Source organism: Podarcis bocagei (assembly GCF_964188305.1).
Source record: "Podarcis bocagei genome assembly, chromosome: 9".
Taxonomy (NCBI): Eukaryota; Metazoa; Chordata; class Lepidosauria; order Squamata; family Lacertidae; genus Podarcis; species Podarcis bocagei.
The window spans coordinates 32428660-32440802 of NC_138134.1; the positions used below are offsets into that span (position 1 = coordinate 32428660).

The window sequence follows — 12143 nt, forward strand, 5'->3', positions numbered from 1 at the left end:
CCTTTAACTAAATAAGAGAATCATTTGGGCTTATGCTTTGCAAAGATAGTTCATACCAAACTCACATATAGGCCCAGGCAAACCAAGTATTCATATTTTTTAAAGAAGTGAAATGTTAAAAGATGTAACTGTCTTCATGCCACTTCATGTTGTGCACAGTTCTAATCCCACACAACAGGCAAAGGTGGCAAATGGAAAAGGTGTGTAGTACAGATAGAAAAGGTACTGAAGACAATCCAGCTTTAGTTATTGACATCTTCCTCATGAAAAACATTGAAACATCTAAAACCTTAAAAATGCAAGGTGCTGGGGCAATATTGGCCTAATAGAGAATGAATAACTGGAGGTAGAAAGATTACCTCCCTACCATAGCTTAGTAATTTTTATATTAGGATTTTTTAAAAGTTTATGGAATGGAAATCTGCTACACCAGTTGAGACATTTTCATTTAAATTTAATTCAAATCTGCTTTTTAAATTCCTACCCCAGCTAATTTGGTGTAGCTCACATATGCTTTGGGAAAAGACAAGAAAGCTTATGAAATTAGCCATGCTTTACAACAAAAAGAGAACTGTTTTCTCATCATCCGCTAGCCACCCCATTAAAAACCTGTGATGTCGAATGCTGTTGCGATATCACTGTGAGATCTTATCATAGGAAGTGGTGGAATTAAGGTTAATACTTTCTGATTAAATAGGTCCCTGTGCAGGACAGAAAAGTATGTGGCAATTCTGAGATCCAAATATCTCAAGTTCCTTCCTGTCCCCCACCATCTACTTTTCACCCAAGTACATCATATTTATGTCTGCTTTACATGAACTTTCCTCTTCAAAGAGACATTTTATATGGCTTCAAAATCATAAAACTGTTCTGTATCTCTGTATACTGACTGGATGGCCTCCAGCTGTGCCAAGTCTTAAAATGTGTCAGGTAATGCAGCACTCAAAACGCTCAACACATTTCCCAGTCCAAGCCTGTAGACCTACTTACATATTTTAGTGTTTCAGATCCAAATGGCCTTCACTTTGTTAGTCTTAATGGATGCTACAATGTGTTTGTGTTTTCTGACCAAGCATGAAAATGTATATTTTTTCAAAAAGGCTTTAGAAAGTACACATTTACAATATGGTGTACTTGGAGTTTTCGTTAAGGCTTCTACAGCTTCACAGATGGAAGGCATGCAGTTCTCTTGGGTGCAATATGAAAGTCCCAGCTGGAGCATTTCCAACAGGATGTAAACCATGGTCCTTTAGCTGCCCTTTCAAAAACATATTACTTAGGCCAGTGCTAGCAAATGTCAATACGAAAACAGAGTGCAAGTACTGGAACAACTCTGTCACATGCACAGAGGGTTTTTTGTGCAGAAAGTTATTAAGCGCAGTTAGGTGAAAATTGCATCAATGACAAAGGTATTACAAAATATTTATTTTCATAAAAATAAATAGCTTTAAATAATTTGAGTTACAAAATATCACAAAGAGATTCAGATAGCTCTAAAAATTTAAAGGCATACATAATTGCTTGCAGATATCTGGCTGTGTAGGACAGAATGCTCTCAAGAGGTGTTTCTTGAGGTCTTCAACAACTCTGAAGTTTCTTCAATCCTGAAGATATTATACAAAGAGGTTAGATATGCCAAACAAAATTGTCTACTTGCAGAATGGTAACATTGAATAAGCACCAATTGCATTTTCCCAACTATATTAAAGAAGAATCAGACTAAAAGACAATATGGAAATATGGATTATAGAAAACACATATTCCAAAATATCAAACACATAGTCTTAATTTTCCAATTTAACTAGAAATTTTGCACATCTTATTTCTTTGTAGGAAATTATTTTAGAACAATACAAGTTGGGGTGGGTGTTAAAAATGAAACCTGTTGAAATAGAATTATACTGAAAGAAAAAACAAACAAACAATGATAATGTAAAGTTTCACAATCAGGCATTACTACATCAAAGTACAATGCTCTTGGGTGCGAAAATGATCATGGTTTTCATTTTGTTTTTTTTAAAAAGAAACTCCTTCAATAAAACATTACCGGGGGGGAAATCTAATCACTAATAAACATATTTAGCACTCTAATCTCTAGCAGCCACCAGTAAATTCACTTAACGTTGTATTTCAGAAACAAAAATAGTGACTCATCCCACAAACATGGAACTGTAGCTCGATTTATTATCCAGTACAGCCTTAAGGAAATGCCACACCTGATGCAAAGGCCTTTGAGGTTTGGAAAACACATGTACTTTCTAGATATGTTTTAAGCCAAAACAATTCCCTGCTGAGAAATAAATTTGTCTCCCCCCCCATTACTTACATTTTGCTTATTCTCTCCATTCTTTGTACTGTTGTCTCCTGCAATTTCAAAACAGGCTAAATTAATTCTTTGAAGTCCGCATTTTTCTAAGTTTAAAGGCATGAACAGAGTAACTTTATACAAGCACTTAATTTTATCAAAAGTGCTTTGAAAAAGTTTGCTGTTACCCACCCCCCAAATAATAATAAAAATCAACCAACATCTACAAGCTCTTCCAAAGCTAAACAGCTAGCATTTGCTGGTTTTTAAAGTACCTTTGAAACCTCTGACAGACCATGATTATTAACGGCCGTGGCTTTGGGAGATGGGTCTGCAGATAACTGTGAACTGTACCCAGACGACTGATGAAGAGTCTCTGGCAGCTCCGCCTTCTCCCTATCTGTAAAGAAATATTCATTTTAAACATCACCTTTGCCTTTTTGCTCTCTCACATCAGGTCAGCCATCACACAGTTTGATTTACAGAAGGTATTGACAAAGGAAATTGAGGGAGATGAATTTGCAAAGCTCCAAGGTCTTTCTCTCACGTTATTTCACAACCATATATTGCAATTATAACATAGAAACTACCTGCGACGATTAACCAGGTATGCCATGATTCCTAGCAATGTAAGCTGTTGCAGATGCCATTACTCAAAAAGGTCATTACTTGAGAATAAACTATTTCCCGAGAGCTAATGCTTATCCGGGGGGGGGGGGGGGGACGGACGACCAAAAGTTTAACAACAAGTCTACAAGCAACACAAATAGCATTAGGGTTCTTCCAGGCCCTTCTTAAATGCCACACTGTTCATGTCAGTAGGATCTTGGCATTACCCTAAAGTGTTTTTATAGGCCAACCAAAACCTCTCTGCAGTGAGAAAACATCACATTGTATAAAATATCCTGTTGGCAGATCTCAGAGCCAACAGAGAGCAGCTGTACTTTATCATACAATAAATCAGTTCCAACTTACAGAGACGACAATGAGTTGATTGACAAGTATTCATACAGCAAACCAACCATATAGTTAATATATATTTTAGATAAAATGAGAACGGATGTGGAAAATTTTCTGTCTGTTTTGCAGTTCTAAGGCATGGTGAAGTTTTAAATGTGTCTCTTGCAATTATGGTCTATAATTTTTCAAAAGAAGATGTTTTCCAAAACAGTTTACAGAAACAGAAACATACAAATAAACTATAATACAATTTTAAGACAAGTCTAAAAATGTACATTTCAAAACACTACAAGATATTAATAAAACTAGCATGAACATGACCATACAAAACAAAACATAAAACAATCACAACCCAAAACTAGCCATTTAAAAGGATCAGTAAAAAGATAGGCCTTGAAGGCTCATTTAAAGGTCCTGAGGGATGGAGCCTGCCTAACTTCAAGCAGAATTTAGTTTCTTAGTTGGGGGCCCAATGTTGTACATGTACAAAGAGAGGACAAAGCAACATTCCCAAAAGTGACTATCCACTTTGGTCTGGATTCCAAACTGGGCATCTCTCTGAGGGCTACTTTTGACAGTGGGAAGATCTGCCTACCTGTCAATCACCTGATATCATAGGACATTAGGTGGCTCTATGTCCACCAAAAAGCACCAGGGCTTGCATTTGGTGTTATTTAAATTTGGTGCAGAATATACCGTATTTTTCGCCCCATAGGATGCACTTTTTCCCCTCCAAAAATGAATGGGAAATGTGTGTGCGTCCTATGGGGTGAATGCAGGCTTTCGCTGAAGCCTGGAGAGCAAGAGGCATCGGTGCGCACCGACCCCTCTCGCTCTCCAGGCTTCAGGAAGCTACCCGCAAGCCTTGCAAGCCCGGCGGGAGTTCCCGCGGGCTCACAAGGCTTGCAGGCAGCAGCCTGAAGCCCCGGCGAGTGTCCGCAAGCCTTGAGCGCCCGGCAGGAGGTCCCGCCGAGCGCGCGAGGCTTGGGGCGGCAGCCTGTCGCCCGAAGCACGGAGAGCCCTCCAGAGGGCTCCCCGTGCTTCGGGCGAGTGTCCGCAAGCCTTGGGGTGGTAGCCACGGTGGGGGGGGGGGAATAAATAAATTTTTTAAATTCATTTCCCCGCCCCCCAAAAAAACCGAGGTGCGTCCTATGGGCCGGTGCGCCGTATAGGACGAAAAATACGGTTAGCCCCACTGGGATTGGTTCCATTTGGAATCTTCCAGTTGGGTTAGGTTTTGGAATTGGGCCCAAATTTAAATAGCGTAGAATGCAAGCCCTGCTGCAATGGAACAATCAGGATTTGTTCCAGACGGCAGGTGACATGTGAGTGTGGTTGGCCAAAAAAGGGCTGCATGGGCCAAACTGGTGGTCTTAATTTGACTAGCAGGCCAGAGGTTTCCAACCCCTATTCAACAGAAAATGAAATTTAAATAGACTGTATTTCAGTTTGCAACAACGCATTTAAACTGACAATATCACTGCGTAGTTTTAAAAGTGGACTGGAGAACGCTACATCAAATACTCACCAGGAGAAACTGGAGTCATATTTCTGCTAGAGGTATTTTCTTCGCTCATGTTATTAAAATCTGCAGATAAATCAGCCTGAAATTATAAGACATTTCCCCCTTTATAACAGTGCTCTTCAGCAAAATAGCTAGCATTTCCTAGATCTGGTTAATGATCTCCCTTAGTACCTTTCAGTGAATGGGTTATAATACATTCCCTAAAACAACAGTATCAGCAGCATAGAGACAACATCCCTTTTCAGACACTACCTTTTAATCAGGAAGATACCATGGGTTCATGTATGCCAGTTCTATCCTGTTTCCTCCAATCACAATCATCCAAATTTTGCAAACTATGGTCTAAACTAAGCCACCAATGTTTCTTGCACATCACATTGGGCTGAATCCAATGCTGAAATTATGATGATGCAACGGCCTTTCATGTCTACCAACAGAGCTCTCTCTCCCTCTCCTGTCCCTTCCAGCACTCCCTTGCAGCCTCAAAATCAGCTCTAAAGGACTGGGGACCATTCAGGAGGGAGATGAGAGAGGAAACAGATGTCCCATTGCGTCAGTGGAACTAGCTCAATTGGTAGAGCATGAGACTCTTCATCTGAGCATCATGGGTTCGAGCCCCATATTAGGCAAAATATTCCTGCACTGCAGGGGGTTGGAATAGATGATCCATGTGCTCCCTTCCAACTCTACAATTTTATATGCTTCTATACACACAGTGTACATTGAATGAAGCACAGTTTATTTCTTGCTAAAGTAACCAACAGTTATTCTCTAATTATATCTCACAATTGGAAATCTATACCCTATATAATTGACATTCAACATAATAAAATTCAAGGTGCTGGAGGTAAGAATAAATAAATAAATGCAGTAAAATAAGTTAAGTTGGCTCATAAGAAAAAAAGGCCACAGTTGAGCAACAGCTTTACTAGAAGTAACCCAAAGGATACACAGCTGGTAAGCTACAACAAAACATTATCATTATTTAGGAGCTCAAAGGGGCAAATACATCAATATAGCTGTAGGTGGTAAAAACATACCTTTTTGGACTGCAGTAACAGTTGTGTTTCAAGTAGTAACACCCGGCTCAGTAAATTATTCCACTCCTTTTCATCTATAACAACCTTTCCCTGTAGTTTATCTTCTAACGCCTGCAACTTTTCTTCTACCCAGTCCAGTTTATTAAGCTTCTCCTGCAGTTCATCAAGTTGGCTCTTTAATTCTTGCATTTCATTAGTAGTTTCCTCCAAGACCTGTAAATAATATTTTATTCATCCAAAGTTTTAGATAATCTTTACTCATTAGCCCCCTTTGTGCCTTAATTCTCCCCGACAGGAGGCAGTGACGGCCAACCTGAACTGCTTTAAAAAGGATTGAGGGTTAAAGAAATGAATGGAAGATAACCATCATGGCTAGTGGCCATGGATAGTCTTATTCTCCACCTCCACTGCAAGAGGCTTTATGCCTCTGATACCACTTGACAGGAATCACAGGTGACGGGAGTGCTTTTGCTCCCAGGTTGTGCTTGCAAGCTTACCACAGGTATCTTTCTGGGCACTGTCAGACTGGAGTGCTAAGACTAGACAGGCTTTTGGCTTTATTCATAGGCATTTACGTTCTTAAAGGGTTGGTGCAGCCACACTTTGGGCCCTGCTGTTATGATGAATGCCTCAAGGGGGCTACTGGCTGCATTATGTAGATTGTTTTCCCACTAGCTGCTTTTGCTATTTAATCATGTGTCAAATTTATTACTATTTCCTGTACCATTGGAACAATCTTTCCTCTTCTCTCCCCCGCCCACTGTTCTAGGGGTTCTTTCAACCCCCCACCAGAGCAGATTTGGGGGTGCAAAGGGGGAAGAAAGCCCTGATGTGCTAGCGGGACTCTTGCTGGCTCCCACTAGCACACCTCTTTAGCTGAATCCATCCCATAACAATGCACAAGATATATTAGCTGGAAAATTATGATTATTTCAACAGGCAGGTGAGTAAAGAAAATTTAAATGGTCCTACCTGTTCACGTATACTGACTGGATCATCAGCAATACAGGCAACTTCTTCCTGCTCCTCCTGCTCCTCTTCTTCCTCCAGTGCTTCATTGATTATGTCTTGAGGGAGTCTTGCACTCAACATACTTTTATGATGTTCTATTTGGGGATTCTTTGTCATGTAAAAGACCCCACACACAAAGGGATGCAGAGAGTATTAATAAAGGCCATATAGGTCAACAGCAGAACACTTTCTAATTGAACCTGGCTATAAAACACACGTATGTGCGGGATAAAATACTTGAGGCATAAAATACAAAAACTTAGAAGTGATTTTGAAAAGATAAGAACAAAATAAAAAAAACCACTCCCTGTATTGTATAGACAAGGAATTTCTAAAGGCCCCATCCTCATATTGGTTCAGCATTAGCCCTATTTTTAATAAGTTGTGAGAACCAGGAACTGAGTTTCTAATATAACTTCTATGAACTGTTTTAAAGAGGACAGTTTTAGTAACCCTCTATCAATGGTATTTGATGCCTTATTAATATACAAATAGGGTCTGATAAATGTTGTAAATGTGGATTAAACAAAACAGATCACATACACATTTTCTGGAATTGTTCTCAAACAGAAATATTCTGGAAATCCATTCAGACTAATATCTGTGATATGTTAGTATACCCTTGGAACCTAAAGAATTTCGGCTTGGTTATCTAAAAGAGTTTATTCTAGAAAATGATCAAGAAATAATGTTCAACTTTATTACTGCTGCTAAGATTATAACAGCTAAAAATATCTGAATGGATTGAAAAGCTGTGGTCCATAGTAGCTATGATTATGCTAACTTATGATAAAAGACTACATATAAACCAGCCTAAGAGGTTTATGGAAAGATTGGGTTTTTTTGTAATGTTTTGAAACAAGTTCAGTGATAATATCCAAGTTTATGCTGCTTTCAACCTGCTGCAATGATATTTCTTTATGTTGTTTGAATTTTGTTTCATAAATTTCTTTTTTAAAAGTATGTTCCTACAGACACACCAAATTACTGGGGAATCCTCCCCAGTCAAACTGCTTCAGGAGCAGAGGGTCAGGATTCATAACGAAATTATTTGGCTTTAGCAGAAATGTTAAAAAGAACTATGTAAGAATATGTTATGGTTATGAGAAATTGGTATAAATAAGATTTAAGTTTTAAGTTTCAGGGTTTTTATGGTAAGATAAGGTTAAAATAGATTAAGGCAATTCAATGACAGAATATTATGAAAAATGGAAAGGATTTACTGTGACAATCAACAACTAGAATACAAAAAAGGGAGGTGTGAGGAGGTCAATGAAATAAGGTAATGACAGTTAAGGATTTGGGAATATTGGATCTGTTTTTAAATCTTTGCGGTTTATTTTTGCTTTCTGATTTTGATGTGCTATGTGTTTTGTTTTTGCTTTTTGCTTTTGACTTTTATCGATTTGTATTGTTTAATTATTTGTTTTTTTCTTGTTTTTTCTCCTCTTTCTTTCTTTGTTTTTTTTGTAATTTTAAAATTCTCAATAAACACCATTTTAAAAAAAAGTATTCATCACTCCATATTCCATATTCCAATTACCTGAAAGGTAATCTTACAGTGCCAGGATGACAAGCCTAGAAGGCAGTGGCACAAAGAATCAGCCAGATATCTGAACACAGTTCAGTTTCTGGTGAGCATTTTTCAGACAACTTGCTCAGTAAAAAAGCTATTGTTGCTGGAAACATATCTACAGTCTTTCAGTTTTTTGTATTTTAATTCTTCTTCTAAAATAATTTTGAGTGCTCTTGCCTGCTGAAAATCCATAGTAGAGATTGTTGCAGAATCCGGAAGAGTAGGAAAAAGATTTGTAGCACAGAATGTTGCAGAATCGGGCACACTAGGACTGTTTGCTTGTAGCTGAGGTCTAACTGGATGGGTTCTCTTTCTTGTTTGGGATTTGACCTATAAAAAAACACAGAAGTCCCATCCAAATAGTTAATGATGCATATATTTTCCTGCTTTTATAATATGTAGTATGTTCTAACAAAACATTTTGTTGACGTAAATATGCAAGTATATGAGCTCTAAGGGAAAGATATAAACACATACACTGTATCTTCTCAAGAGTGATTTTGAAGAGCAATCAAATCCAAACATAATATTACACAACTTTGCAAGAAGTTATAATTGAAATTAAGTCAAAGTATGGCACTATGTCATTTTAACTGTCTATACACTGATGTGCAGGAAGAAGAAGAAAAATTAGAGGGGAAATGAGAATTATCTGATTTCCCCAATACCCATAGACAACAGAAAAGGGGAGTGGGGTCCACACCCAAACCAGAGCCAGTTCAGTAAGACACCCTGAGAGCCATTCATAATTTTTGTTAATTAAAATAATAAACTGATAAATGGAGCAAACACAAAGTTTTCACACATCCAAGAAACTAATAACAAAAATGTGCTGGTTATTTTACTTAGACCTTAAAAGATATTAACATTTTTATTTCTCAGAAGTATGAACTAAATTAATAACCTGATCAATACCTTATGCATATTACTTAATTCTTTATGCCTTTTATAGACTGAATTAATAATGTCACAAACAATCTGTATTTTTCTCTCTGCAAAGCCATATTGGAGGAACTGCTGTTTTGATAGGACTGGCTTATACTGAAATTGATCTCGGAGAACCTGCAAGGAACAGAGAAAAAAGAAATTGCTTTCACAGTCACTATAACTGTGGTTACAGGTAGGTAGCTGTGTTGGTCTGCTGTAGTCGAAACAAAATAATAAAAATATTCCTTCCAGTAGCACCTTAGAGACCAACTAAGTTTGTTATTGGTATGAGCTTTCGTGTGCATGCACACTTCTTCAGATACGGGTTAACTGTGGGTTACAACCAGTGCATGAAAACCCAGGAAGTGCTAAAACACTGCCTATAAAATGTCACAACATAATACATGCTGAGATCGTACAATCATGTGAGTGCTATAACAATTTAAACCTGTTTGTAGCCTCCATAATGCAACACAACTTTTTCAGAAGACCTTTACACCATGAATGTTGCTTTAATGTTCTACTCTTGGATGTTTTAACTTAAGTTTTAAAGTAGATTTTCCTTTTTTATTTTTGTAAGGGGCTTTGAGACATGTGGTGAAAGTAAAGTTTAAAACAAACTTTTACTTTTCCGTTATTCTCAACAAGTGGTAGTGTCACAAAGGACACTTGAACTATATAAATACCTTATAAATGGCATCAATAAAACGCAAGTCATTCTTTGCTATGAGTTTCACATCCGATTCCACTAGAAGTTCTGCAATATACGTTGAGAAGGATGTGAAGCAATAGCTGATGATGGGCAAAAATGCAGATGCATCCCCCTTTGCCAACCTGTAATAGAGAGAAAAGCTAGACAGTAAGGGAATATTGTATTCCACTGCACCAGTGGAACTGCAGCGGTTCTATTTCTGTTCCTCTAGAAACACTATATTAAAATCAGAGTTGTAACTATTTTACAATGTACTCACATTTTGGGTGCTTTCAAATTTCCAAGCATATCTCAAGTCCTTTTTCTTGTTAACTGCAACCAACAGTTTGTAAGAAAGTTTCTACTTTATAAGCATCTTTGCTTTCCATTTAAAGACACAGGAAGGGGAGTCAGGATAACATATATAAAACGGTCCCTTCAGACCACAGTTTTCTGCATGTCTATTCTGCATTTGTGGTGAATTTAAACTGCAGCATCCACACATCATTCAGCTTTATTAGATTTTCTGCAGTTATGATACAATCCCCTGATACAATTATGAGCCCAAAGCATCATGAATGCACAATTAAAAGAATGCCTGGAATGACCCTTTCCCCATCCAACATCAGACTATATGGATTAATATGCTGCAGATAGTTGGTTTTAGCTGCCTACCAGTGTTCATCTATTATCCAAACAGGAATACAGTACAAGTAAAATTCTTGTCTCTTCTTTAACAAGTCAGTTTATTATACTGTATATTTTTTTTAACTGGCCCACAGTCCAAGCAGAAGTAACATTAAAATAACATGATTCTGATATGAGAACTGTAGATCCCTTTCCCAGCAAATCATGTTTGATAGAACCAATGAATATTATAAAAAATAAAGATATACTTGCACTTACCCAGCATAATCAACATCTCTGGGATAATTTAAAAGTCGAAGTCCTTGCTCTATTTTACGCAAGTTTCCTTTTAAATCTCCTGTGGCCATGCTATCACGTTACAATTCTTATTTCGTTCAGATCATAGGAAGTGCTCAGTACAGACTAGAACACAGAATAGTTGCATTTTAGAATTCAAATGTTTTGGTTAGTCATATTATACTCTTACCTTATAGAACTAGCTCAAAGCAAAATTGGACTCAAGCTTTGTTGTATGAAAACAGCTATCCTCTTTCAACCTTGCACATGGGAAGCACACATTACATCTTAAGTGGCATTTTTAGGGTCGCGAAAACAAAACAAAGAAGAATTGTTTTGCAAATACCACACTTTCACTCTGGAAACCCAGGCTCCAACTGTACGCCCATTAAACCCAGTAGGACTAGCTTCTGGAGCATAAGATAGGATTGCACTGGGAAGGTTACAGCCCTGTGCCCACTTATTCTGCTTCCAATCCAACCCCCCCTTACCTGGAAGTAAGCCTCGTTGAATTCTATAGGACTACTTCCGAGCAGACATGGTCAGGAGTCTGCTTCCCACTGAGCTTATTTCCACAAAAATCAGTTGTAGGATCAGACTGCAATTCCCCCTCTTTCTCTCTCTCTCTCTCTTTTTTACACAGACTGCAATCCTGCACACAATTAATTTACTTGCTGTTTAGCAAGCACCTACTGAACCCGGCAAGGCTTATTTCAGCAGCTGACACATCGCTATTGCCATTAATAAACAGTAATGTCAACGGCGCCTTATAACGAACAAGTATGACAGGTTCCTCATGGTCAAAAACAGACTCGGGACAAGAAAAAGGAAGAGGGAAAGAGAAGCACAGGTATAGGGGAGAAGTATAGGCGGTTATTTCGGTTACGCGTGCATAAGGCTGGAGAGTCATCTTACCGGCCCCGGCCCACCTTTGGCCTGAAGGATGGTCAGAGCCCCGCCCACCTCCTCGCGTCGCCCCCGCCCTTTCTTTCTTCCTTCCCTCCCCCTGTTGGCGGCAGTTTGAGCGCTCCCGCGGGAACTCGAGGCAGACTTTCGCTCCGCTCCGGCAGATTCCTCACACCTTCCTCCCTCTGAGGCTGCTAGCCCTATTGGCCGGCCCCTAGAATTTCTTCTCAGACAGCTCTGTGTCCTGCAAGGGGGAGGAAAAGCGTCAATCTTTCGCA

The 12143-nt window shown here is 38.6% G+C and overlaps 1 protein-coding gene across 4 annotated transcripts; it reads right to left on the reverse strand.

Moving 5' to 3' along the window:
• Positions 1-1401: 1401 nt before the first annotated feature.
• CEP44 (centrosomal protein 44) lies at positions 1402-11939 on the reverse strand. 4 transcript variants are annotated; one of them, XM_081209240.1, is made up of 11 exons: positions 11875-11939; positions 10942-11085; positions 10031-10178; positions 9333-9479; positions 8595-8747; positions 6803-6949; positions 5831-6043; positions 4794-4869; positions 2581-2705; positions 2327-2364; positions 1402-1604 (listed from the first exon to the last, which is right to left on the reverse strand). In XM_081209240.1, the coding sequence occupies exons 2-11, from the start codon at positions 11028-11030 to the stop codon at positions 1556-1558; spliced, it is 1185 nt and encodes a 394-aa protein (XP_081065366.1). In that variant the 5' UTR covers positions 11031-11085; positions 11875-11939; the 3' UTR covers positions 1402-1555. The 4 variants fall into 4 exon arrangements, with proteins under 4 accessions (XP_081065366.1, XP_081065369.1, XP_081065368.1 ...); XM_081209243.1 differs by having other exon boundaries at positions 10932-11085; XM_081209242.1 differs by lacking the exon at positions 11875-11939 and adding an exon at positions 11649-11839.
• Positions 11940-12143: the final 204 nt, after the last annotated feature.